The 23,390-nt window shown below is 39.2% G+C and overlaps 1 protein-coding gene across 8 annotated transcripts in view; it reads left to right on the forward strand.

Annotated features, from left to right (window-relative positions):
* Positions 1–23,390, forward strand: part of PTPRK (protein tyrosine phosphatase receptor type K) — a 581,996-nt gene that overhangs the window by 191,836 nt on the left and 366,770 nt on the right. For all 8 annotated transcript variants that reach the window (XM_039529032.1, XM_039529031.1, XM_039529033.1 and 5 more), the window contains one exon: positions 7,582–7,853. In XM_039529032.1, the coding sequence (XP_039384966.1) occupies positions 7,582–7,853 (272 nt within the window). The remainder of the gene's footprint in view (positions 1–7,581; positions 7,854–23,390) is intronic.

Genomic DNA, 23,390 nt, shown 5'->3' on the forward strand with positions numbered 1-23,390 from the left:
ACATAGGAGATAGCATTGGAAGGACTAGGTCAGTGTCCCCAGTCCCCTGCTATTGCAGGCAATGCCATCATATAATCCTGTTCATAAACTTATCAAGTTCCATTTAAGACAAGTTAGATTGTTTACACCCATTACTGCAACTGGGAAACTGTTCCAGAATCTTAATCTAATTTCCAGACTAAATGTATTATACCATTTTATACCCGTTTTGTCTTGTGCCAATATTGTCCTTTACTTTCCATAGCTCCAAAGAATCCTGTGACACCTTATAGACTAACAGACGTTTTGGAGCATGAGCTTTCATGGGTGAATACCCACTTCGTCGGATGCAAGACATCTCTTGCATCCGACGAAGTGGGTATTCACCCACGAAAGCTCATGCTCCAAAACGTCTGTTAGTCTATAACGTCTGCCAGAGGACTCTTTGCTGCTTTTACAGATCCAGACTAACACAGCTACCCATACTTGTTTCCATAGCTCTTCTCCCTTCCTGGTGTTCACTCTCCTCAGATGTATTTATAGAGAGTAATCACATCCTTTCTTAGCCTTCGTTTTGTTAGGCTTAACCAGCCAAGCAATTTTGTCTTCTCTTGTAAAATATGCTCTAATCAGTAGTCAATATTTGTGTAATCTGTGTTATTTACAGTGATAATCTGAGGTATATCCTCTCTTCCCTTGCTTTACTAGTTTCACATGACTGCCAGTAATTATGGCCATTATTCATCGCCCAGTTTACTGGTCAGCATTGTTAACTGATCCTCTTAAATGTGCCATTTTTTTTATTAAAAGCAGTAATGAACTTAAATCTATTGACTTTGTAGTGCTAAAATACTGTGGATTTAACTTTCAAAGTAAGGTGTGTAAACTGTGTATAGGAACATTAGGTGCTTATGCAATTACACATAGGTTATTTGCCCCTGCACAGCGTCAGCTAGGTATCTTATTGGACCTGGGGACATGCAAATACCTGATTTATTCAGGTGCACTAATCTGCATGTGCAGATTAATGTTCATTACATACAAGTTATGAGATTTTTGAAGTTAACAGTATGTGGGAGGTGGGTGGGGAATGTTATGAATTGTTTATTACCTACTCAGCAAAGTCAACATCTTAGATATATGATAAAAGAATGAAATGATGTGTTAATATTGTTAGTTTAAAATATAGTTTTAAAAAACTGCTAGGGTTATCTTCTTTTCTAACACAATTACCGTGAGTTTCACTTCATAACTGATGAAGCTTGTGAAATGTATATTTCTGCATAGGTGTGAAGTGCCCTGATTCTGCAAGCGTGTATGCGTGCACTTTACACACTTGGGTAGTACTATTGACTTCTGTGTGTGTTTTGTTGTCTTCACTGGGGGCTGCCCATGCGGGTTAAGTTTAGGGTTGCCACCTTTCTAATTGCTGGTAACTGGACCCCTGAGGCCCTGCCCCTGCTCTGCGTCTTTCCCCCAAGGCCTTGCCCCCCCTCCCTCCCTGGATCGTCTCCACTCCTTCTCCTCCCCCAAGCTGGACTCCCTCTGCTTCAGGGCTGGGATGGGAGCTGATGCAGTATGACAAGGAGCCTGCTTGCAGGTAGAGGGCGACTCTGGCTGAGCAAGGGCTGGTGAAGGTTAATGACCCAGCGCCTTCCCTGACTCTGGGGTAGTCAGTCTTTTTGGTGCCTGACTTGACACTGCCAGGTCTCCTCTTTGACTGGACTTTCCAGTTGAAAACCGGGCTCCAGACAACCCTAGTAAAGTTAAGCACATACACGAGTGCTTGCAGGATTGGGGTCCTACAATTCATCTGCATCTGCTAATAGAGTGACCCTGCACCAGCCAATCATGTTCCAAGTTGGTGAATTAATGATTTGTTTATAACCACATTAAATGCATTTTGATCGACTTGTAATTATAAACCTTTTGAGTAGGACAACTAATATCTGTTGGCATTGTAAAAAATAGTAGTCTCCATACAGAATAAACTCTTGGAATGTGGATTTATGTTATATATTGTTTTGTATGTTGCAATCCATTGACTTAGATATTCCCCTAAGTTAATTTTTTAAGTGTTTAAGTTTAGCCTTGTCTTCTTAAGGTAGTGTGTTTGTTTGTTTATTATATTTATATATGTGTGTGTCACCTTTACAGTATAAGAATATTTAAAACAGATATCACAGCAACATTTTCCAATTATATAAATTTGATGAGGAGTTTATGTTGGCAAAGATTCCTGGTTTGAATTTCAGTTTCCTTAGAGCAGTTTAGGAAGTGGCGGTTGGAAGGTTCTATGTTCTCATGGGATAAAGTCTGTTTAAAAAGAGGGGAAATAAGTAGTTTGCAAAATGTTGAACAGATGCTTTGGCAGTGTGACAAATAGTTACAAGTGCTGTCTGGAGCATTTTATGTTGTGCTGGAGGATGAACATATGTAGATAAATGTATGCAAATTTGGTTTTAAGTACTGTTGAACGTTGAAAAATGAAGCTAAGAAGAGAACTATACAATATCTATATGCAGAAAGATTGTATGGCTTCAGAATTTACATAGACTAACGGAGGGCTTCTTAACACTGAAGAGGACAAAGAGTTAATATATTTTGTTTTTTTATAGGGCTGTTGAGCATAGCAGTTAACTCACGTGATTAACTCAAAAAAATTAATTGCGATTTAAAAAATTAATCGCGATTAATCACACTATTAAACAACAGAACACCAATTGAAATTTATTAAATATTTTGGATGTTTTTCTACATTTTCAAATATATTGTATTTTGTGTAATTGAAATCAAAGTGTATATTTTATCATTTTTACAGTGCAAATATTTGCAAAAAAAGAAATAGTATTTTTCAATTCACCTCATACAAGTACTGTAGTGCAATCTCTTTGTCATGAAAGTGCAACTTACAAATGTAGATTTTGTTTTTGTTACATAACTTTACTCAAAAACAAAACAAGGTAAAACTTCGGAGCCTACAGGTCCACTCAGTCCTACTTCTTGTTCAGCCAATCGCTAAGACAAACAAGTTTGTTTACATTTACAGGAGATACTGCTGCCCTCTTCTTCTTTACAATGTCACCAGAAAGTGAGAACAGGCATTTGCATGGCACTTTTGTAGCCAGCATTGCAAGATATTTATGTGCCAAATATGCTAAACATTCAACAATAAGCATTCATCTTTGGCCACCATTCCAGAGGACATGCTTCCATGCTGATGATGCTTGTTAAAAATAAGTGTTAATTAAATTTGTGCCTGAACTCCTTGTGGGAGAATTATATGTCCCCTGTTCTGTTTTACCCACATTCGGCCATATATTTCATGTTATAGCAGTCTCGGATGATGACCCAGCACATGTTGTTCATTTTAAGAACACTTTCACTGCAGATTTGACAAAATGCAATGTACCAATGTGAGATTTTTAAGGATAGCTGCAGCACTCGACCCTAGGTTTAAGAATCTGAAGTGCCTTCCAAAATCTGAGAGGCATGAGGTGTGGAGCATGCTTTCAGAAGTCTTAAAAGAGCAACATTTTGATGCAGAAACTACAGAACCTGAACCACCAAAAAAGAAAATCAACCTTCTGCTGGTGGCATCTGACTCAGATAATGAAAATGAACATGTGTCTGTCTGCACTGCTTTGGATCGTTATCGAGCAGAACCCATCATCAGTATGGATTCATGTCCCCTGGAATGGTGGTTGAAGCATGAAGGGACATATGAATCTTTAGCGCATCTGGCATGTAAATATCTTGTGACGCCAGCTACAACAGTGCCATGAGAACACACATTCTCACTTTCAGTTGAAGTAAACAAGAAGCAGGCAACATTATCTCCTGCAAATGTAAACAGACTTATTTGTCTGAGTGATTGGCTGAACAAGAAGTAGGACTGAGTGGACTTGCAGGCTCTAAAATTTTACATTGGTTTATTTTTGAATGTAGGTTTTTTTACATAATTCTACATTTGTAAGTTCAACTTTCCTCATAAAGAGTTTGCACTACAGTACTTTCTTTTGTTTTTTTACAGTGCAAATACTCGTAATAAAAAAAAATACAAAGTGAGCAGGGCTGGCTCTGGCTTTTTTGCTGCCCCAAGCGCGCAAAAAAAAAAAAAAAAAAAGAGGGGCGGCTGGAGCGGCAAAGCGGGGGAAAAAAAATTGCGCGGCCAGAGCGGCAAAGCAGGGCAAAAAAAGAGAAAAAAAAAAAACCCTGTGGTGTGTCCGCAGCAGCAAAGCAGGGAGGGGAAAAAAAGAGAAAAAAAACACCTGCGGAGTGGCCGGAGCGGCAAAGCCGGGAGGCAAAAAACCAGCGCGGTCGGAGCGGCAAAGCGGGGGGTAGGGGGAGGGAGCAGGGGGGAGAGAAAGAAGGGAGGCGGCCAGGGCTTCAGCGGGGCGCTTGCCTTGCGGCCCCGACCGCTGCGCCGCTCCGGTTGGCGGGGAGGGAAGGACGCAGGCTGCCAGGCTTGCTGCAGATCTGGCACCGGCTGGGGCAGACTGAGCGTGCAGCCCGCTCCCAGTGGGGCGCTCCCCTCCTCTGCACTGCGGCCCCTACAGGGCGGCTGGATTGGCGAACCAAAAAAAAAATTTAAAAAATGTGACAATAAGTTATGTCAAACTGCACTAAGCAGAAACCACCAAATGATTTCAACAGTGTCTCTGAGCTAAAAGGTAGGTTCCAAATAGTCTTTTGAAGTTTACTCTAGAGCCAGCGGGCATAACAGCTGAATGCCAGTGTGTCCATTATAGTAACAATGCTAGGAACCATCAATGCACAATTGTCTATCAATTTTAAACCATAATTGCTGGAGATTTGTAATAATAATGATCCTAAATATCCTAGTACCTTTCATTTCATTTTTAAAAATGAGCAGTAACGGTGAAGAAGCTGGCAATTAGCCAATGAAATCTTGCCAAGTTGTCTGTAAAGAGATCATAATGGCGGGTTCTACATAGGTAATCAAATATAAACTGGGCACTGAAACTGTATCCAGTATACAACTTTTTAAAAGAAGTGGTTTTATTCCTAGATCAGTTAACACAATAATAATAATTAAACACTAGTAATATATCTTTGTAAAAACTATTTTATTTGAGTCTGTAAAACATTTTTCTGTTTTGTTAGAGAATAATTGTGCAGCGCAGAATTGCTGTGCAAGTCAGTGGAAAGTTTTATCAAACAAATGAGTCAAATGCTGATTTTTCTGTCTCATTTACACATAAACATTTCTATTTTCACTGATCAATAACTTATCAACAATTTCTTGTTCCCATAGCTCATGTGCATTTTCAAAAACCTCTACACAATGCCTCCTGGTGTATAGTGTAATTTATTTTACTTACATCATACACCCCCACCCCACTGCTCCGAAGAGCTCTTTTGCTTACCAAAAATTGTCACAGTTGCTCCACTAATTACTAACAATAGGCTCGATTTTGTAGCCCTTACTCTGTTAGCAAGAATTTAGTCACACAAGAAGTGTGGCTCTGGGGCTTCTAGTGTGAATAAATGCTCACAAATGTGAGTAATGGTTGCATGGTCTAGCTCAGGGGTTGGCAACCTTTCAGAAGTAGTGTGCGGAGTCTTCATTTATTCACTGTAATGTAAGGTTTCACGTGCCAGTAATACATTTTAACGTTTTTAGAAGGTCTCTTTCTATAAGTGTATAATATATAACTAAACTATTGCTGTATGTAAAGTAAATAAGGTTTTTAAAATGTTTAAGAAGCTTCATTTAAAATTAAATTAAAATGCAGAGCGCCCCCCGCCCCCCCCGGACCGGTGGCCAGGACCCAGGCAGTGTGAGTGCCACTGAAAATCAGCTTGTGTGCCGCCTTCAGCATGCGTGCCATAGGTTGCTTACCCTGGTCTAGCTCAATATAAGGCCATTTTTCAGAGTCTTTGCTCTATAGCAATACATGTGTAGGAAAATTATGCCATTTTATGTGGTTTAAAAATATTTCATGTTTATTCATAGGGGTAAAGAGTCCAAAATGCATTTTAGTACAAACATTAAACCTTCAACCCTGACAGAAATCAGTCCCGGAAAAGCATGTTCTTTCCCCACAAAGCAACATAAATAGTTTTGAGAAGATGGCATGTATATTATTTCTGCTTTGAAAAGAGGTACCACCTCAGTTTCCCTGGTTGTATTTAGAGTCCTGTCTGCTTGCTTCATTGACAGGTTTTGCTACTTTTAATACCAGCCATTGTTATCTCTTCTGAGCCAATAGGGCCGGGAGAGACTGAGCTGGTGTCTTTCTCTCTTGAGAATTATCAGAATAATTGGAGTTGCAATTGAGGGCCAAGTTGTGGTTGTTTGTGGCTTTGGAACCTCATTGCAGAGAAGTGTGTCACACAGGTGTAACAGTGTAATTTGGACTGAAAACCTTTTTTTCTGGTGATGTATGTGATCCCAGGTTGAGATACTGGGGTATTAGTTACAAAAAACATATTTATACTTGTAAATTGAGCAACTTTTGACCCGGCAGTCCAGAGATGATATAAACTTAGACCCCCCCCCCAGTGCCATTTTTAATTTCTTTAGAGCAGAATGGCACCTTAAAATAACTGAGATCTGTAAAGCCTTTCATCCCAAAGGATCACAAAATACTTCAGAAACCATTGTACAAACAGACTATATGGTTCACTTCACTCTTCACTGAAACACAGCAATCCCTGGCATGAAATGTAGCAGTTCTTAAACAGGCAAAAAGAGTGCTACCCAAAAGTATAAGATAGGAAGTAGAAAAAAGATTCCTGTATCCATTTGAAACTGCTGGGAGAATTCAGCAAGAATGGCCCAGATCCACAAAGGATTTAAATGTTTAAGGCCCAGATTTAGTCTCCCAAATCCCAGATTTAGGATGGGATATTTTAATGTGGGTTTCTCTCAGTATCTCCTTTTGAAGCCATTCCTCTTTGTGTTAATAATTACTCATTGGACAAGAGATAGTGAGAGTGACTCTGTAGCGCAGTGGGTAGGGAACTCACCTGAGAGGTGGGAAAGCCTGATTCAAATCTCTTCTCTTCATGAGGCAGAGGCAGGGATTTGACCTGGGATCTCCAACATCCTAGATGAGTACCATAACTACTGGGCTAAAAATTATAAGGGAGACCGTTCCCCCAACCCAGTTGTTTTGTGTGGAGTTAGGCATGTGTTGCAAGAACTAGCGTAGGCACGTAAGGGACCTGACTCCAGGAGAGTGTTCCCAGCTGTGGATTGCAAGCACAGATAGATGCCACCCTATAGGCTGGATTTAGGCACCTGATGCTGTTAAATAGGTAGACCTGGCTTACATAGCACCCCCTCTAAATGTGCTGCCTTTAGTGGATTGCATTCCCAAGTGCCTCTCTTTTCCCATGTTTGTATAGACTGCCTAAGTGGCTAACTCAGTGGATTCCCCTGAGTGGCTAGTGGCCTAAATTCCTTTGAATCTGTTGATACAATCCTGTAGTCTCAATATTTTGTTTTGAATTGTATTTTAAATATGTTTGAACATTAGTACCTGCCAACCCATGTATCTTCTTTTCCTCTTTTTTAGAGTGAGCTGTTTTGAATCCCTGAATTTATCTGTCTTCAACTCTTTCTCTTTTCAGGCTCATGCATGATAGTGGATTCCTCAGACCATGATCCTGGAGAAAAGGCTCGACTTCAACTTCCTACGATGAAGGAAAATGACACTCACTGCATTGATTTCAGTTACCTTTTATATAGCAAGAGTGGAGCGAACCCTGGAACCTTGAACATTTTAGTTAGGGTGAACAAGGGACCTCTTGCTAATCCCATTTGGAATGTGACAGGCTCTACTGGCAGAGACTGGCTTCGAGCTGAGCTGGCTGTAAGCACCTTCTGGCCAAATGAATATCAGGTAAGCCTACAATACATCCTCCTCTTATTGCCAGGGTGTTAAATGTGCTAACATGTGGTGTGGCATCCATGAGACCTGATGTATTTAAAGAGCTTTTCCGTACAATTTAAAGTGTGTGTTCTCCCATTCAGTACAATACTCCTTTTGGGGTAAGGATTTTTCACATGATATTTAAATTCACAACGAATCTGTTTTGTATGATGTCCAAAACCCTACATTAAAAGCACTCTATGAAACTTGAAAATCCAGTACTCAGAAGTTAGGAAATGTCAGAGTTAAGGTTGCCTGTGCATTCGTAACCACCTCACCCTTGTGCATATGCATTAAGATATAGTCTTTAATTACATGATCACAAACCATTTTTCCCCCATTGGAGGAAGCCTGCCTTGTTCAATGCACAGGATGGATGGTGCTTGCTTAATGGGTAGCTGTTCAGTATTTGGTTTTCTCCTTATTTTTCAGTGCAGGCCCATGCCTTTTTTAGTGTGTACTATTCAAACCCTGTTTTGAAGACAGAATTATTAGTTTTGTCATGGACTTTACTGTGGCTCTCATCACTATACCATCTAAGCATGTCTGAAACACTAATGAATTTATTTCACAACACCCCGGTGATATGGGGGGGATAGTTGGGGAACTGAGGCAGGGGTTAAGATCAAAGTATCTATTAATTTTGGGTGTCCAATCTGAGACACCTAGGATCTGATTATTCAGACTTCTTACAAAGTGCTATAAAATGCTGTGTTTGAAGGACAGCTCCCATTGACTTCAGTAGCAGCTATGAGTGCTCAGCACTTTTGCAAATCAGGCTCCAGGGTCTTAAGGCAGTCACCCAGAAAATGAGGAACACACAGTTAATGACCACCTGTGAAAAGTTTGGTTTAAGTGATTTGATTGGCATCACATAACAACCCTGTGGCAGAGGCAGGAATTAGAATCCATTCTCCAGAATAGCTTTCAGTTGCAAATTTACCAGTAGTAAGACGATATTGTCAAAACAGTTAGGCTTAACACCACTTGGAAAGTTGTTTCACCTTGTTGGTATTAAAATAACTAGAAATGGACTCTGTTGGATTAGTTTGAGAGAAGGCTGCCCTTCTGGTCACTTGAAGCTGTTGCTTCAGGCTATTCAGGGATATGGTGTGAAGAACAAAACTGATGTACACAAGAATACAGCCATGCGGTAAGGAGGAATTGTGTTAACTAGTTACATCTGCTAAGAAATGTCAAACAATCCATGTCAGAGCTCTGCACAATACTCTAAGGGACTGATCCAAAGCCTATTCAAGTCAATGGGAGTTTTCTATGGATTTTAACAGGGTCAGTGTCAGACCCCAAAGGAGCTGTTCTGATTCATTGCATTAAGTGTCTGTATGAAGAGTGGTGTGTTCAAAATTTTCTAAATATCGATTATAGAATTCTATATTGCTGTCCATCACCATAGTACCTGAGTGTCTTCTGTGTAAAACCTGTAGCAATAAACAAGTCCCTAGTGGATTCTGTGTAGGTTCTGGCCCTTCACTCATTTCAGGGTTAAAACTGTGCTAGGAATAGGATTGTTGTTGATTTTATTTTTTTTTAAAGATTTTATCAACATCTCCCACCCCTTATTTTTTGATTGGGAGAGGTCTAGAGGTAGTGGTGTAGGAATTTTGTGAGTCAAAATACTTTTTCAAAGAGGAAAGTTTTGCAGTATTTCCTAAATATGGTCAGACTAGCTTCACCTCGATAGATATTTAAACAATATGTGAGTGTTCCATTATGCTTTATCTCATCGGGTGCCAGTCACAGCCATGAGTTTCTCTTTTATTGGTTTGTTTTTTAATACTGTTTTACTTTCTTTTTTTAAAGTTTAAAGGTATTTATACCACAAAATATGTTCAAATAACACAAGATTATTAACGCCATGAAAGAAAAGTTCATATAGTTCGAGTTGTTTTGGAGGGGAGAGGGATGTTTCGCTAAGAGCCTTGACATTATTTAAAAGCCGAAATGCTTTATTGGTAGTTTTTATAGCATTGATCAAGTTTTTGTATACTGCTGTAGTCAGGCTTGGCTATGAGATTGGTGGTTGGGGGTTTATACAGGTACCATAACCATTCTTCATTTATGTTATAAACTTCATATAATTTCTGTAAAATCCTGCACTCAAAAGGTCCCTCCCACTCCCAGCTCCCCAATGTAATGTTAAAATAATGTAAAATACATTGTTCAATTTTCTTATTTTTAATTTAAAAATAAGTAGGTCTGGGTGCATATTTTTGTAGGCCTGACGTGATCTATACATAAGCTGCACCTGCCCTGTAAATGCTGCCTTCCTGCAGTTCTCTGGTTCAGTCAGTTGGAACCAGTCTAATTTTATATAATTTCTTACTAAGAATGGAAAATGTATGACTGTGTGGTTTTTTGTTTTTGAATAGAATTATTTTTTTCTGTCCTCCTGTAAGAGCTTCCTTTGAGGTCTCAAGGTTAACAGCGCTCTTTCAAGAATACAGAGTTATTTACAGTGTTAGCTTTAACGTTGAGCTGTACTCCAGAGCACAGTATGAATGCCTCTTCTGTTCAGTTGCATTCTGAGCGACAATGCTGTAGTTCACTAGCTCTGTAGGTTGCCTGTCCACCTCTTGTGAGTTCAGTAAGCAGTACAGGAAGAACCTACACATGTTCAAAACAAGATTGAAGGCAAACAATTTGTTTTGAGAATTGCATTGTCATAAACTAAACCTGGCTTGGTACAGATCCCCAAGCAAGGTCACCTTTTGTTAAAGATTATAAATTGGAAAATTTATATAATATGTGCACTTTTAATCCAAGCAAACCTCCATATCTGAATTTTTGTAAAAATGTTTTCCATTTACTTCAAAAAGTCAAGTAGAAGTCAGTAATAGGTAATACACTGTATCATGGAGAATTACAGGCCAGTAAACCTTGCATACCTGGTAAATTGATTGAAATGACAATTAGTAGTAGAATAATAAAATACCTGGAAATCATGATAATATGGTCTGTTCAGCAGAGTTTCTGCAAAAGGAAATTTTCTCTCTAATGTATTAGAATATTTTGAACATTATTTAATATTAGATAAAGAGAAACCGATTGACAGAGTTATTTAGATTTTCAAACAGCCTTTGACAAGGTCCTTCGCAAAAGGCTACTAAATAAAGGAGGTAGTCATGAGGTAAGAGGCAAAATATTGTTGTGAATCAAAAATAGGCAAAGCGGTGTTTTGTTAATAAGACCAAAGCCAAAGAATGGAACAAGTTTGTATTTTATATAGTGTAAAGACTGTGTTGTAAGTGGACTGAGAAAGGAGTTTCCTTCCACTCCTTAGTATGTTGTTAAAAATCTCATCACTTACTTTTAATTGTTTAGCTGTGCTCTGTTGACCATCATATGACTGTTGCAAAACTGGCAAAGAAGAAATGCTTAAGTTCTACAAAAGCTTTGCCAGAAATCAGTGTCCTCTATTGCATTCATATAGCAGAATGTAGCATTCTATGGCAAACCCCAAAGTTCCAAGTGCTGAACGGGGAGGGATAGCTCAGTGGTTTGAGCATTGTCCTGTTAAACCCAGGGTTGTGAGTTCAGTCCTTGAAGGGACCACCTAGGGATCTGGGGCAAAATCAGTACTTGGTCCTGCTAGTGAAGGCAGGGGCTGGACTCAATGACTTTTCAAGGTCTTTTCCAGCTCTGTGAGATAGGATATCTCCAATATTTATTTATTTATTATTATTATAACTATATTGAAGCTGTAGGGCACATAAGGTGAGTGAATATGTTGCTGATAAAAAGCAAGATAAGAGGGCTCCGCTCCTGTTCTTTTGGCACTCCTGTACCACATGCATATGAGTAAGTGGTAATTTTAGAAAAGAGTAGATGTGTTTTTGTAAGAAATGTTGCACTCATTCCAAAGCATAGTTGGCATTGGCTAACTGCTCTCTGGGAAATGAAAGGGAGGCTGGCTGATCTTGCTGTGTTCCTGTGGGTGCTTTCAAGCAAAACCTCTTCCACTGTAGGTTTTATACTCCAGGAAATTCCTGAAGTTATGTAATGATATGATTTATCTCTTCTGCTACTGGCAAGATATCTTCATTTCTCTGTTTAACATGGGGATGAACTCTCTAGGAGAATTGTTTGGTTAGAGAATCCTTTGGGATTGAAGGCCCATATTTGAATTGGGTACTCATTAGTTTTTGTTTAATTTTGTTACTGTTGTAATGGAAAAAGGCCACCCTTGACTTGTCTAAAATCTATTTTAGGGAAAGGAATTTCTGAGGTTGTATTGTTTAACTCACTCTGGAGTTTTGTGTCTTTCATTTTCCACATAGGTTACTGTAAAGCAGGGGTTCTCAAACTGGGAGTTGCGAGGTTATTACCTGGGGGGTCATGAGCTGTCAGCCTCCACCCCCAAACCCCACTTTACCTCCAGCATTTATAATAGTATTAAATACAAAAAAGGTGTTATAATGTGTGAGGGGGGTCGCACTCAGAGGTTTGCTGCGTGAAAGGGATCACCAATGCAAAAGCTTGAGTAACACTGCTGTAGAGCATTAGTTTATTCTAGTTAAGTTGGTTATTTCTGTCTAACTTTGTATGTGAGTCTAACAGTGTGTCTACACTGCAAAAACAAAAAAAACCACACATGGCAGAGAGTCTCAGAACTCACATCTGCAGACTTGAGCTTGCGCAACAGCACAACAATTGCAGACCGAGTCTGTACCCCGGACTTCGAGACTCATTGCTGCAGGGGTGATGGGGATGGGGTTTCTTTTTCTTTTTTTTCCTGTCTTGCAAGTATAGAGAACCCCTAGGGGCTCTATACTAATTTCCCTTGATTTCTCTGCTGTTTGGTTGATGAGAATCATCCTCTGCTCAAGAGTCTTTCCTCCTTTGGGCTTCAAGCACTATCATTTTATAATAATAATAGGAGATATACCTATCTCCTAGAACTTGAAGGGACCTTGAAAGGTCATTGAATCCAGCCCCCTGCCTTCACTAGCAGGACCAAGTACTGATTTTTTCCCCAGATCCCTAAGTGGCCCCCTCAAGGATTGAACTCACAACCTTGGGTTTAGCAGGCCAATGCTCAAACCACTGAGCAATCCCTTCCCCCTGTTTCTTCTCTCTTGCTGACCACACTTTTTGTTTAGTATTCGCTCTTAGTTTTGTATTAACAACAAAGGGGAAGGAACACAGGCTCGAATCAGGAAGAACAGGATAAAGAATATTTAGATGAGTTAGATGTAGTCCAATCATCAGGGCCTGATGAAGTTCATCCTAGAGTACTTAAGGAACTTGTCAAAGCAATTTCTGACCCATTAACGGTTTTCTTTAAGAACTCATTGAGGACAGGTGAGGTCCCAGAGGACTGCAAAAGGGCAAATATGGTATGTGTTTAAAAAGGGGGAAAAGTAGGACCGTGGGGAATTATAGACAAGTCATTCTAACTTTGATAGCCAGAAAGATACTGGAACAAATTATTAATCAGTTTGTAAGCACCTTGTAGGTAATAACCAAACTAGGTAAATATGGGCCAGATTAAATGACTATATAAGGCTGGTGCAGAACTGGCTGAAAAACAGTACTCCAAGTAGTTGTCAGTGATTCTCTGTCACAATGGGAGGATATATCAAGTGGTGTTACTCAGGAGTCTGTCATGGGTCTGGTACTAATCAATATTTCCATTAATCAATTGGATGATGGAATGGAAAGTATGGTTACAAAAATTGTGTATGACACTAAGATTGGCGGGGTTGCAAGCACTTTGGAGGACAAGATAAGAATTCAAAATGACCTTAATAAATTGGTGAATTGGTCTGAAATCACTAAAATTAAATAAAGACAAGTATAAAGTCCTACACTTAAGAAGTTAAAAATCAAATAATACGAATACAAATTATGAATAACTGGATCTGACGGTTATAATGGATCACAAACTTAATGAGCTAATAGCTTGCCTTATATTTAGATAAAGTAGGTGTATTCAAGTAGGAAGAGCCTGATGAAATTCATCCTAAGGTACTTAAGGAACTAGCTGAAGCAATCTCAGAACCATTAGCAATTATGTTTGAGATCTCATGGAGGACTGGTGAAGCGTAGACATAGTACCTATCTTTTCAAAGAAGAATGATAGACCAGTCAACCTATCTTTGATACCTATAAAGATACTGAAACAAATTATTAAACAATCAGTTTGTAAACACCTAGAGGATAACAGGTTCATTAGGAACAACTAGCATGGATTTGTCAAGAACAAATCATGCCAAACAAGCCTAATTTTCTTGTTTGACCGGGGAGGCAGTAGTCATGATATATCTTGATTTTTGGTAAGGCTTTTGACATAAACCCACCTGACAGTCTCATAAGCAAACTAGGGAAGTGTGGGCTATAGTAACTAGATTAAGTTACTATAAGGTGGATGCACAACTTGTTGAGCGATAGGGCTGAATTCAGCAAGATGAAATTCAATAAAGACAAGTGCAAAACACTTCACTTAGGAAGTAAAAAAAAAATATGCAAAACTACAAAAGTGGGAATAATTGGCTAGGTGGTAGTACTGCTGAAAAGAATCTGGGGGATTTATAGTGGATCACAAACTGGTTATGAGTCAACAATTTGATCCGGTTGCAAAAAAGGCTAATATCTGGGATGTTTTAGCAGGAGTGTTTTTGGTAAGATAAGGAAGGTAATTGACCTTCTCTACTCAACATTTGTGAGGCCTCAGTTGGAGTACTGTGTCCAAATCGAGGAGCCACACTTTAGGAAAGACGTGGATAAACTGGAGAGAGTCCAGAAGAAAGCAACAAAACTAAGAAAAAAAATTAGAAAATCGGACCTATGAGAAAAGGTGAAACAAAGTCTTGAGAAAAGAGGACCGAGGGCAGACCTGATAAGTCTTCAAATGTGTTGAGAACTGTTATAAAGAGATCTGTGATTAATTGTTCTCCATGTCCACTGAAGGTAGGACAAGAAGTAATGGACTTAATCTTCAGCAAGGTAGATTAAGGTTAGATATCTTAAATTAGAAAATCTTTCTAATTACAATGGTAGTTAAGCTCTGGAATAGACTTCCAAGGGAGATTGTAGAATCCACATCACTGAAGGTTTTTAAATACAGGTTGTACAAGACCAACACTTGTCATGCAGAGCCTAGGTTTACCTGGTCCTGTTTCAGTGCAGGAGGCTGGTCTTGATGGCTTCTTGACATCCCTTCCAGCCCTACATTTCTATGATTCTATATGATGCTGTTGTGAAAAAGGCAAATGTCATTCTAGGGTATATTAACCGGAGTGTCCTATGTATGACACCGGGAATAATTGATCCACTCTACTTGGAAATGGTGAGGCCTCATCTGGATTACAGCATCCTGTTTTGGCAATCCACTTTAAGAAAGGGAGAGTTGGAGAAAGTCTAGATGAGAGCAACAAAGATGATAAAACCTGACCTATGAGGATATGTTGAAAGAAAGGGGCATTTCTAAAAGCAGAAAGTGTGAGAGGGAAGAGAGAGAAATGGGATATTTTGTCCATGTCCTTGCTCTCTAATGACATTGGCAGTTAAGCCACGCTGTTTCTGTCAACATGGCTTAATATAGACCACACAGAACCATTTTCCACGCCGAGTCCCTACTATTTTTTCATTATTATTTTTCAAACCCATCTAATTACTATTTGTTGGTCTCTCTTAGCAGGTCAGGTGACCAGTGTTTAAACCGTGTTAGCTGAACCCATGTTGAAACTTTGTCTAAAACTGGCTCAGTTAAGATGGTTTGATTGTTAGTTTAGAGAAGGCCTTAAAACTAGCACTTGGATATCATGGTGCCATTAAATACCTAGATAGATTGTTGCAAATGTGAAGCACATTCTTGGGAAACTTTTAGGTAGGTTTCACTGAGGAACTGAAAGTTCCAGTAACGCCGACCTGAGATGGTGATGAAGTGAAGTCTAATCAGTCAGAAGAAGTGCATTAATGAATGGGAATCAGACTTGAGACAGGCTGGCAGGATACAGATGTAGCAGTTAGAGAGATGGGGAAAGATCTGAGTGTTTTTGACCTAAGTGAGAAAGGTTCCATGTAAGAAGAACATATTCAATTAACTGAACTTTAACTATCAAAGTCAGTGAAAAATGTAGAATAAGGTATTAATCCGTCAAGAAATTCCCTGAACCAGGTACCTTTTCTTTCCCCTTGCTAGTTCATTTAAATCTAGAGGTTACAACTCAGATATAGGCAGAATTCTCTTAAACCTTTTCTACACAACCCAGCTATTCCTGCTAAGAACATACATGATGAATAATAAGCAGTGTAGACACTGTTTTCATTTAAATAAAACATACCACATTCAATTTTGAACTCCCTGATTTGCTTGTTAATGACTTGGTCTTTTGGCTAGTTTCCAATAAGTTGTCTGCAACAAACCTAATTTTTACATCATTTTGTAGCTGATGTGCAAGGTTTCCATCCTCATGTTTCAAATTAAGAAGGTTCTGAACAGAGGTTACTTCACAAATTCACCTTTAATGAGCCTTTTCCATGAAGGATTTTATCAATTTTGGGGGATCACAAATAAAGGTAAAACAGATTTCAGTCTTTTGTAATCCAGTGAATGGCTAGGGATGAATCTAGTACTGACTGAAAGAAGGTGATTGTAATAGGTGTTAACCCATTAAAGCTGATTTCTCTAGTAATTGTAGTTAGAGATGGATATCTTTTCAAACCTTCAATAATTGGCACACCCATTAGTGTTTTTCTTTCAAGTGATTCATTTCCTAGTTCTCAAATTTGGCAAAATGCAAGTGAGGATTCTGCTGTGTTTCTAAAATATAGACTCATAGTCTTTAAGGTCAAAAGGGACCATCATGATCGTCTAGTCTGACCTCCTACACATTGCAGGCCACAGAACCTCACCCACCCACTCCTGTAATAGACCCTAACCTCTGGCTGAGTTACTGAAGTCCTCAAATCATGGTTTAAAGACTTCAAATTATACAGAATCTACCATTTACTCTAGTTTAAATCTGCAAGTGACCTGTGCCCCATGCTGCAGAGAATGTCGAAAAAACCCCAGGGTCTCAGACAATGTGATGGGGGGGTGGGATTCCTTTCTGACCCCAAATATGACAACAAGTTAGACCTTGAGAATGTGAACAAGACCCAACAGCTAGACACGTGGGAAAGAATTCTCTGTAGTAACTTGGAATCCTCCCCATCTAGTGTCCCATCACTGGCCATTGGAGATATTTGCTGCTAGCAGTCACAGATCTGTTACATGCCATTGTAGGCAGTCTCATCAGACCATTCCTTCCATAAACTTATCACACTCAGTCTTGAAACCAGTTAGGGTTTTTTTTGCCCCCACTGCTTCCCATGAAAGGTTGTTCCAGTATTTCACTCCTCTAATGATTAAAAACCTTTGCCTAATTTCAAGCCTAAACTTGTTGATGGCCGGTAAATAGCTATTTGTTCTTGTGTCCACATTGGCACTTAACATAAATAGCTCCTTTCCCTCCCTGGTATTTATCCCTCTGATGTTTTTATAGATTTCAATCATATCTCCCCTAAGCCTTCTTTTGGTTAGGCTAAGCAAGCCAAGGTCTTTGAATCTCCTTTCATAAGGTAGGTTTTCCATTCCTCAGATCATTCTAGTAGCCCTTCTCTTTACCTGTTCCAGTTTGAATTCACCATTTTTAAACATGGGAGACCAGAATTGCACACAGTACTCCAGATGAGGTCTCACCGGTGTCTTGTATTCTGGTACTAACACTTCCCTGTCTCTACTGGAAATGCCTCGTCTGATGCATCCTAGGACTGCATTAGCCTTTTTCCTGGCTGCATAACATTAGCGGCTCATAGCCATCCTGTGATCAACCAATACACTCAGGTCTTTTTCCTCCTCTGTCACTTCCAACTGATAAATCCCCAGCTTATAGCAAAAATTCTTGTCGTTAGTCCATAAATGCATGACCATGGATTTAGTACTATTAAATTTCATCCAATTTATATTATTCCAGTTTACAAGATCATCCAGATCTTCTTGTATGATATTCCGGTCCTACTTTGTATTGGCAATATCTTCCAACTTGGTGTCATCCATAAATTTTATTAGCGCACTCCACTTTTTGTGCCAAGGTCAGTAATAAAAATGTTAAATAATATTGGTCCCAAGACCGATCCCTGAGGAACTCCATTAGTTACCTCCCTCCAGCCTGACAATTCACCTTTCAGTATGCCCCGTTTTAGCCTTGCCTTTAACCAGTTCCTTATCCACCTTTCAGTTCTCACATTAATCCTCATCTTCTCCAATTTAACTAATAATTTCCTATGTGGAACTGTATCAGATGCCTTACTGAAATTCAGATAGATTAGATGTGTACTGCATTTCCTTTGTCCAAAAAATCAGTTCTCTTCTCAAGAAAGGGTCTAAGAAGGGGATCATGTTGGTCTGGCATGATCTACCTTTTGTAAAATCATGTTGTATTGTATCCTTTGTTCCCAAACCTTGCATGGGTGCTTTTTTTTTTCTTTACTGTTGAAGCTTTCATCAGATAAAAGCATATTGCCTCATCTTAGTACCTAAGGCACTACTGTAACAATGATGGAAACTTACGCAGTTTTGGAAACATACCCAAATATGAACGCTTGCTTTCTTTTTAATATTGCCTAGCAGTGTTGCACTCTGGACACAACTTAGTAATCAAAATAATCATCTATTCTTCCATACAATTTACAGCAATAGCTTCTCACAGGCATATATTTTAATAAATAAACTTTCTTCGGCTCCTTTTGAAAGCCCAATACCAATGCCTTGTGATAAATGTTAACATAGATTAAAAGTCTTTTTCTAATCTGAGTATTTTTATACTCCTGCAGTACGTACACACTTGCAGCTAATGGTGCTTATCCTATTTATCATGAAATGTTTACGAATTTGGGGAAATACTAATTTTCCCTAAATTGAGCAGAGATTAATTTCTAAAAGAGTAGTTACTTCTAATAATAATATTATGCTGTGCTTTTATATAGCACTTTTCGGCAGTAGATCTCAAAGCACTTTACAAAGGAGGTCAGTATCATCATCCTCATTTGGCAGATGAGGAAACTGTGGCACAGAAAGGCAAAGTGACTTGCCCAAGTAGACCAGTGGCAGAGCCAGGATTAGAACCCAAGTCTCCTGAGTCCTAGTTCAGTGCTCTGTCCAGCAGGCCTCACTTCCTGTAGTTTGACTATGATGAAATTGTATTTCTCATGTGAAAACAATTCAAGTGCATCTTCGTACTCTTGTTTCGTGGGTGTGCTAAGGCCTTCTGACTTCTTCATGGGGTTGTGACCCATGAATCTCTTGTGCCAACTGGCAAGGGATTTACAAGAATAACTTGCTTTTAGTATGTAGAGTTTGGTTAACCAAAGTGTGTCATGTGAAGTCTTAAATAAAAGCCAGGGTCACACTGGTTGTTAATATTCTTGTGAAATGTATGTAGTGATACTATGTAAGGAATTATGTATGTACACTGAAAATACATTATTTGAAGAAGCAGGCTTCCTGTCGGATAAAAGATGTTCATTCGCCTGTTTCTCTGTTGGCACGTTAACAAAGCATTGTAAGATATGTAAGCAATGGAGGTACATTTACATACAAAATCAACAGAAGGATATGAAGTCAACAAAGGAGACATGCAACAGGGGAAGATAACCATGTCTTGAGAGAAACTTCAAAAGGTTGCTGGTCTACTTTTGGGGAACAGAGAAGACACCCCTGTCATCCTGCACCCAGGAAGTAAATGGACAGTATGTTTACATTCATGAAAATGGGAGATCAACCAGTGCTGCAGAGGACATTTGGGGTGCAATAAACTTCTTCAGACAGGTGGTTAGCCAGATAAGTTTAGTCTCCAGAAAGCATGTTATGAGTTTGTTTTATGTAACCTTTTGCTTCCATTATCCATACTGTCTCTCTAATCTTTGGCTTACAGTGAAAACAAGTTTATTATGGATCTTAATGCAGTGGCATTAAGTAAGGAGCTGAGCCTCAGCTGAATCATACAACCTGGTGTATACACTGTTCTGTTGGGGACAGCAGACCTGACAGTTGTTCTGTGAGTGTACAGTGGAGAAGGGGCTGGACATTACAGGGGAACACTTCAGAGCAACTCGGGGACTGGGATGCAAAGTAAGGGCTAGCATTGCCCAGAGAGCTTGGGTGGCTAACTGGCTCAATGAGTCAGGGAATTGACACCCAGTTGAGCACCAGGAAGTCTCCCTTTCACTGGAAGCAGGGAGGTAACAAAGTGATTCACAGTCCTGGGTACCCCAAGAACCGTCACAGGGATATTCTCAATTAGGTGGTCTATTCTCTCTCTCTCTACCATGTCACTAGAGTTACTGGAATTTGAAAAAGTAGGCAAAGTATGCCAAAGTTAACACATGTAGTGCCAACATGTAGGAAAGGGTTCACAATGCTAATTTGGTATACAATATAGCCAGTTTGTTTTACAATCCATCTCTCACATACTGTGAGGCTGTTCGTGCAATTTTTGTTTTCTCCCAAACTTGTGTTTTCTATTATGCTTATTATCTAGAAGTCTCACTGTTTCTCTCCCGCTTCCTCTGTTGAAAAGTGAGTTATTGCTAAGGAAGAAGAAAATGCAGAATCCCATTCATTGCTCTTTGAAGCTATAAAGAAAAAGCAGGGACTACAATACACCACCTATTTTCTATAGTGTCTTCCATGTAAAAGATGTCTGAAAACATCAGAGCTTCGTATCATTACAGAGATGACAACAGATGGAGAGAGAAAAAGCTAGGAAGAAGAGAAGTTTTCAGCTGAGATATGAGATGACAATGGTCAAATGTGAGAAATTTAGGAAACTGTTTTGCATAGGGGCTGCAGAGGAGAAGACTCCTGCACTACCATTGTATGGGATGACAGAGAGACGACCATTGCTAGATATATGGCGAGGGGAAAGGAGCAGGAAGAGAGGCTGAATTGAAGAGTGAGGGTTTTACAAATGAGGATGGTGATTTTTTGAACTTGTTTTTGAAATGAAAATGCCCAAAGTCTCTCTTACACCATCAAATCTAATTGTGCTAAGAACCCTGGGTGAACAGCTGGAAATAGAAAAGTAATTCATTATTATTTATTGAAATAGCCTGGGAGGGACAAATGCAATGATTCATATACATAAAGTAAACTCTTACACAGAGTAAAATTTCAATACATGGCATTCTTTGTTACTTGCAGATGCAATAAATTCACAGTCAGATCATAACCCTCTTGCACTGATAAGAAGTAGTTAGTTGCACAAGTGTTCCTACAGACTTCTATAGCACTACTCCTGAGAATAGTTGTTCATCAGTGTAAATAAGGGGGTTACAAGCTAGCCCTCAGAAAATTTGGATTTGCATGCTTTCATTTTAACTGTGACAATTACAGGACACTGCATGTTGAGTCAAGAAATCTCATCAATTTTTATTTTGTTCCTGAGGCACTGAGTTCCTACGGGCATAATTTGATTTCAAGCTTCACATTTTTTAAAAAAATATCTTTTTTTAAAACTACAATGCATATGGGAACACTGCTTATGAGAGTCATTGCCTATGCTCTCCTATGTCTTCTACAAATGAAAACATTAAAAATCATTTTAAACCAAAAAAACACCAAAACCAAAAAGCACCCCACAAGGACTCTCTTCTCTTGCAAGTTAAATAAAAATGACATACCATAAATACCAGAGACAATATAAAGACTAACTTTGTAAATTAATTCATTTGTAGAAGTATCAAATGATAAAGCTGGTCTCAATTATTAGTCCAGATTTTGTGATCTACTGCTGTAGGATATTTCTACATGTCTATTTTGAATAATAGATATTTCATTTTGTATTTGATACCTTTCCTGGTTCTTTTTTAGAATTTAAGTAAGTGTCCAAAAGGGAAGGAGACCTTTTAACACACTAAACGCAGTCAAGAGTAGACTGTAACATTTCCATCCAGCAGTTATGATATTCGTGATAGTGCTCCAGCAGCTCTTGATGCAATGCGGAAAACAGAAATGCAGATAACTACCATTTTAAAACAATTTATTGTGAAGTCATATTGACTACTGCCTTTGGTGGCTGATAAGATTATGCTTAGTTTCTTAGCACTTATTACTTTTCTGTGTGATTTGAAATTCAGTGTGACCCACTCATCCATGCCATTACAAAGACTGACTTTTCTGCATTTTAGGCTGTATGCAGTGATTTGAACAAAATATTGGTTCTATGGGGGGGAACTGACAAAAAGTGACATTTAGTAGTTAGCTTGAAGTTATTCTTTGTGGACAGCTGAAGTATCAGTTTTGGGAATGCAGTGGAAAAGTGAAAGGATGTAATTATCTTAAATGATTATAGGAGCCATGTTAGTTTTGCAACTAAGATAGGCCGAAGCAATGACGAAACAAAAACTAGATGCCTGCCATACTTGTGGTTAGTACCTTTTTTAAATTCCTTTTGATAAAATGGTTACAGAATCAAGTTATGCTGCCATAAATAAGGCAAGCTGAAATACTGACAACAGAGATTGGTCACGGAGAATTATTTCACGCACTGGCAGACCTTCCTGAGGATTTACAGTTAAACTAGATGTATGATGAGTTTGAAGATAAGACTACTTTGAAACAAGTTGTGGCTTGATAATGGTGTGTTTTGTTTCCATAATATAAATAACTATTGTACTTTGCCACTTAAATTCTCTTAGGAAAATGTCACTATATTAGCATTTCTTCTGTGATGGTTTTAAATTACTTTAGCCTATTAGAAATACAAAATCATTTGAATTTTACATTAAACAGGGAAAGTATAATAATTCAATGTCAAATAACATTCTTGATTATAAATGAGAGTTGAAAAGAAAATATTGCTCAGCAGCTAAAAGCAGCAGATCTTGTGTAAATCGGTGCCCAGAAGTGAAGGTGTGGCTTAAGTTGATGTCACCCTCCCAAGCAGAGAAGGCCTTCCACTCCACTGAATGCTGAGAACTCCACTCCAAAAGTGAGATGAGGAAAGCAAATGACCTTACTTTCTTTGCCTGTAAAAATAGCAGATCCTCAATGAGAAAGCACATATGGACATGAGTTTCCTATCCTTCCAGGCCCATCACTAGAGAGGTAGAACAGGCCAGCCTGTGGATTGCTAAGTCAGTGCAGGACTTGGGGTGCCAAGCAACAATTTACATTGCTTGTTCCTTGCACCATGAAGGAAATAGGGTCCAGAGTGGCTACCACCTAAGAGGAGACAAATCTGGCTATAAACCTTAGAGAACTGGATAGTTAAAGTCAGCGGTTCTCAACCCGTGGCTCATGGGCCGCATGCGGCTCAATTAGCACATAACTACGACCCAGTTCAGCTGTGTGCTGAAGACTAGCCCGGGTAGCGGGGTCTGAGTTCATGGCTGCCTGGCGCCGTGGAGTCCAGGCTGCCCTGCCACCCAGCACAGTGGGGTCGGGGCTGCTGGCCTGCCCTGCATGGTGAGGGTATGCGGTCAAGGCTCCAGCCCAGCCCT

Source organism: Mauremys reevesii, linkage group 3 (genome assembly GCF_016161935.1).
Source record: "Mauremys reevesii isolate NIE-2019 linkage group 3, ASM1616193v1, whole genome shotgun sequence".
Taxonomy (NCBI): Eukaryota; Metazoa; Chordata; order Testudines; family Geoemydidae; genus Mauremys; species Mauremys reevesii.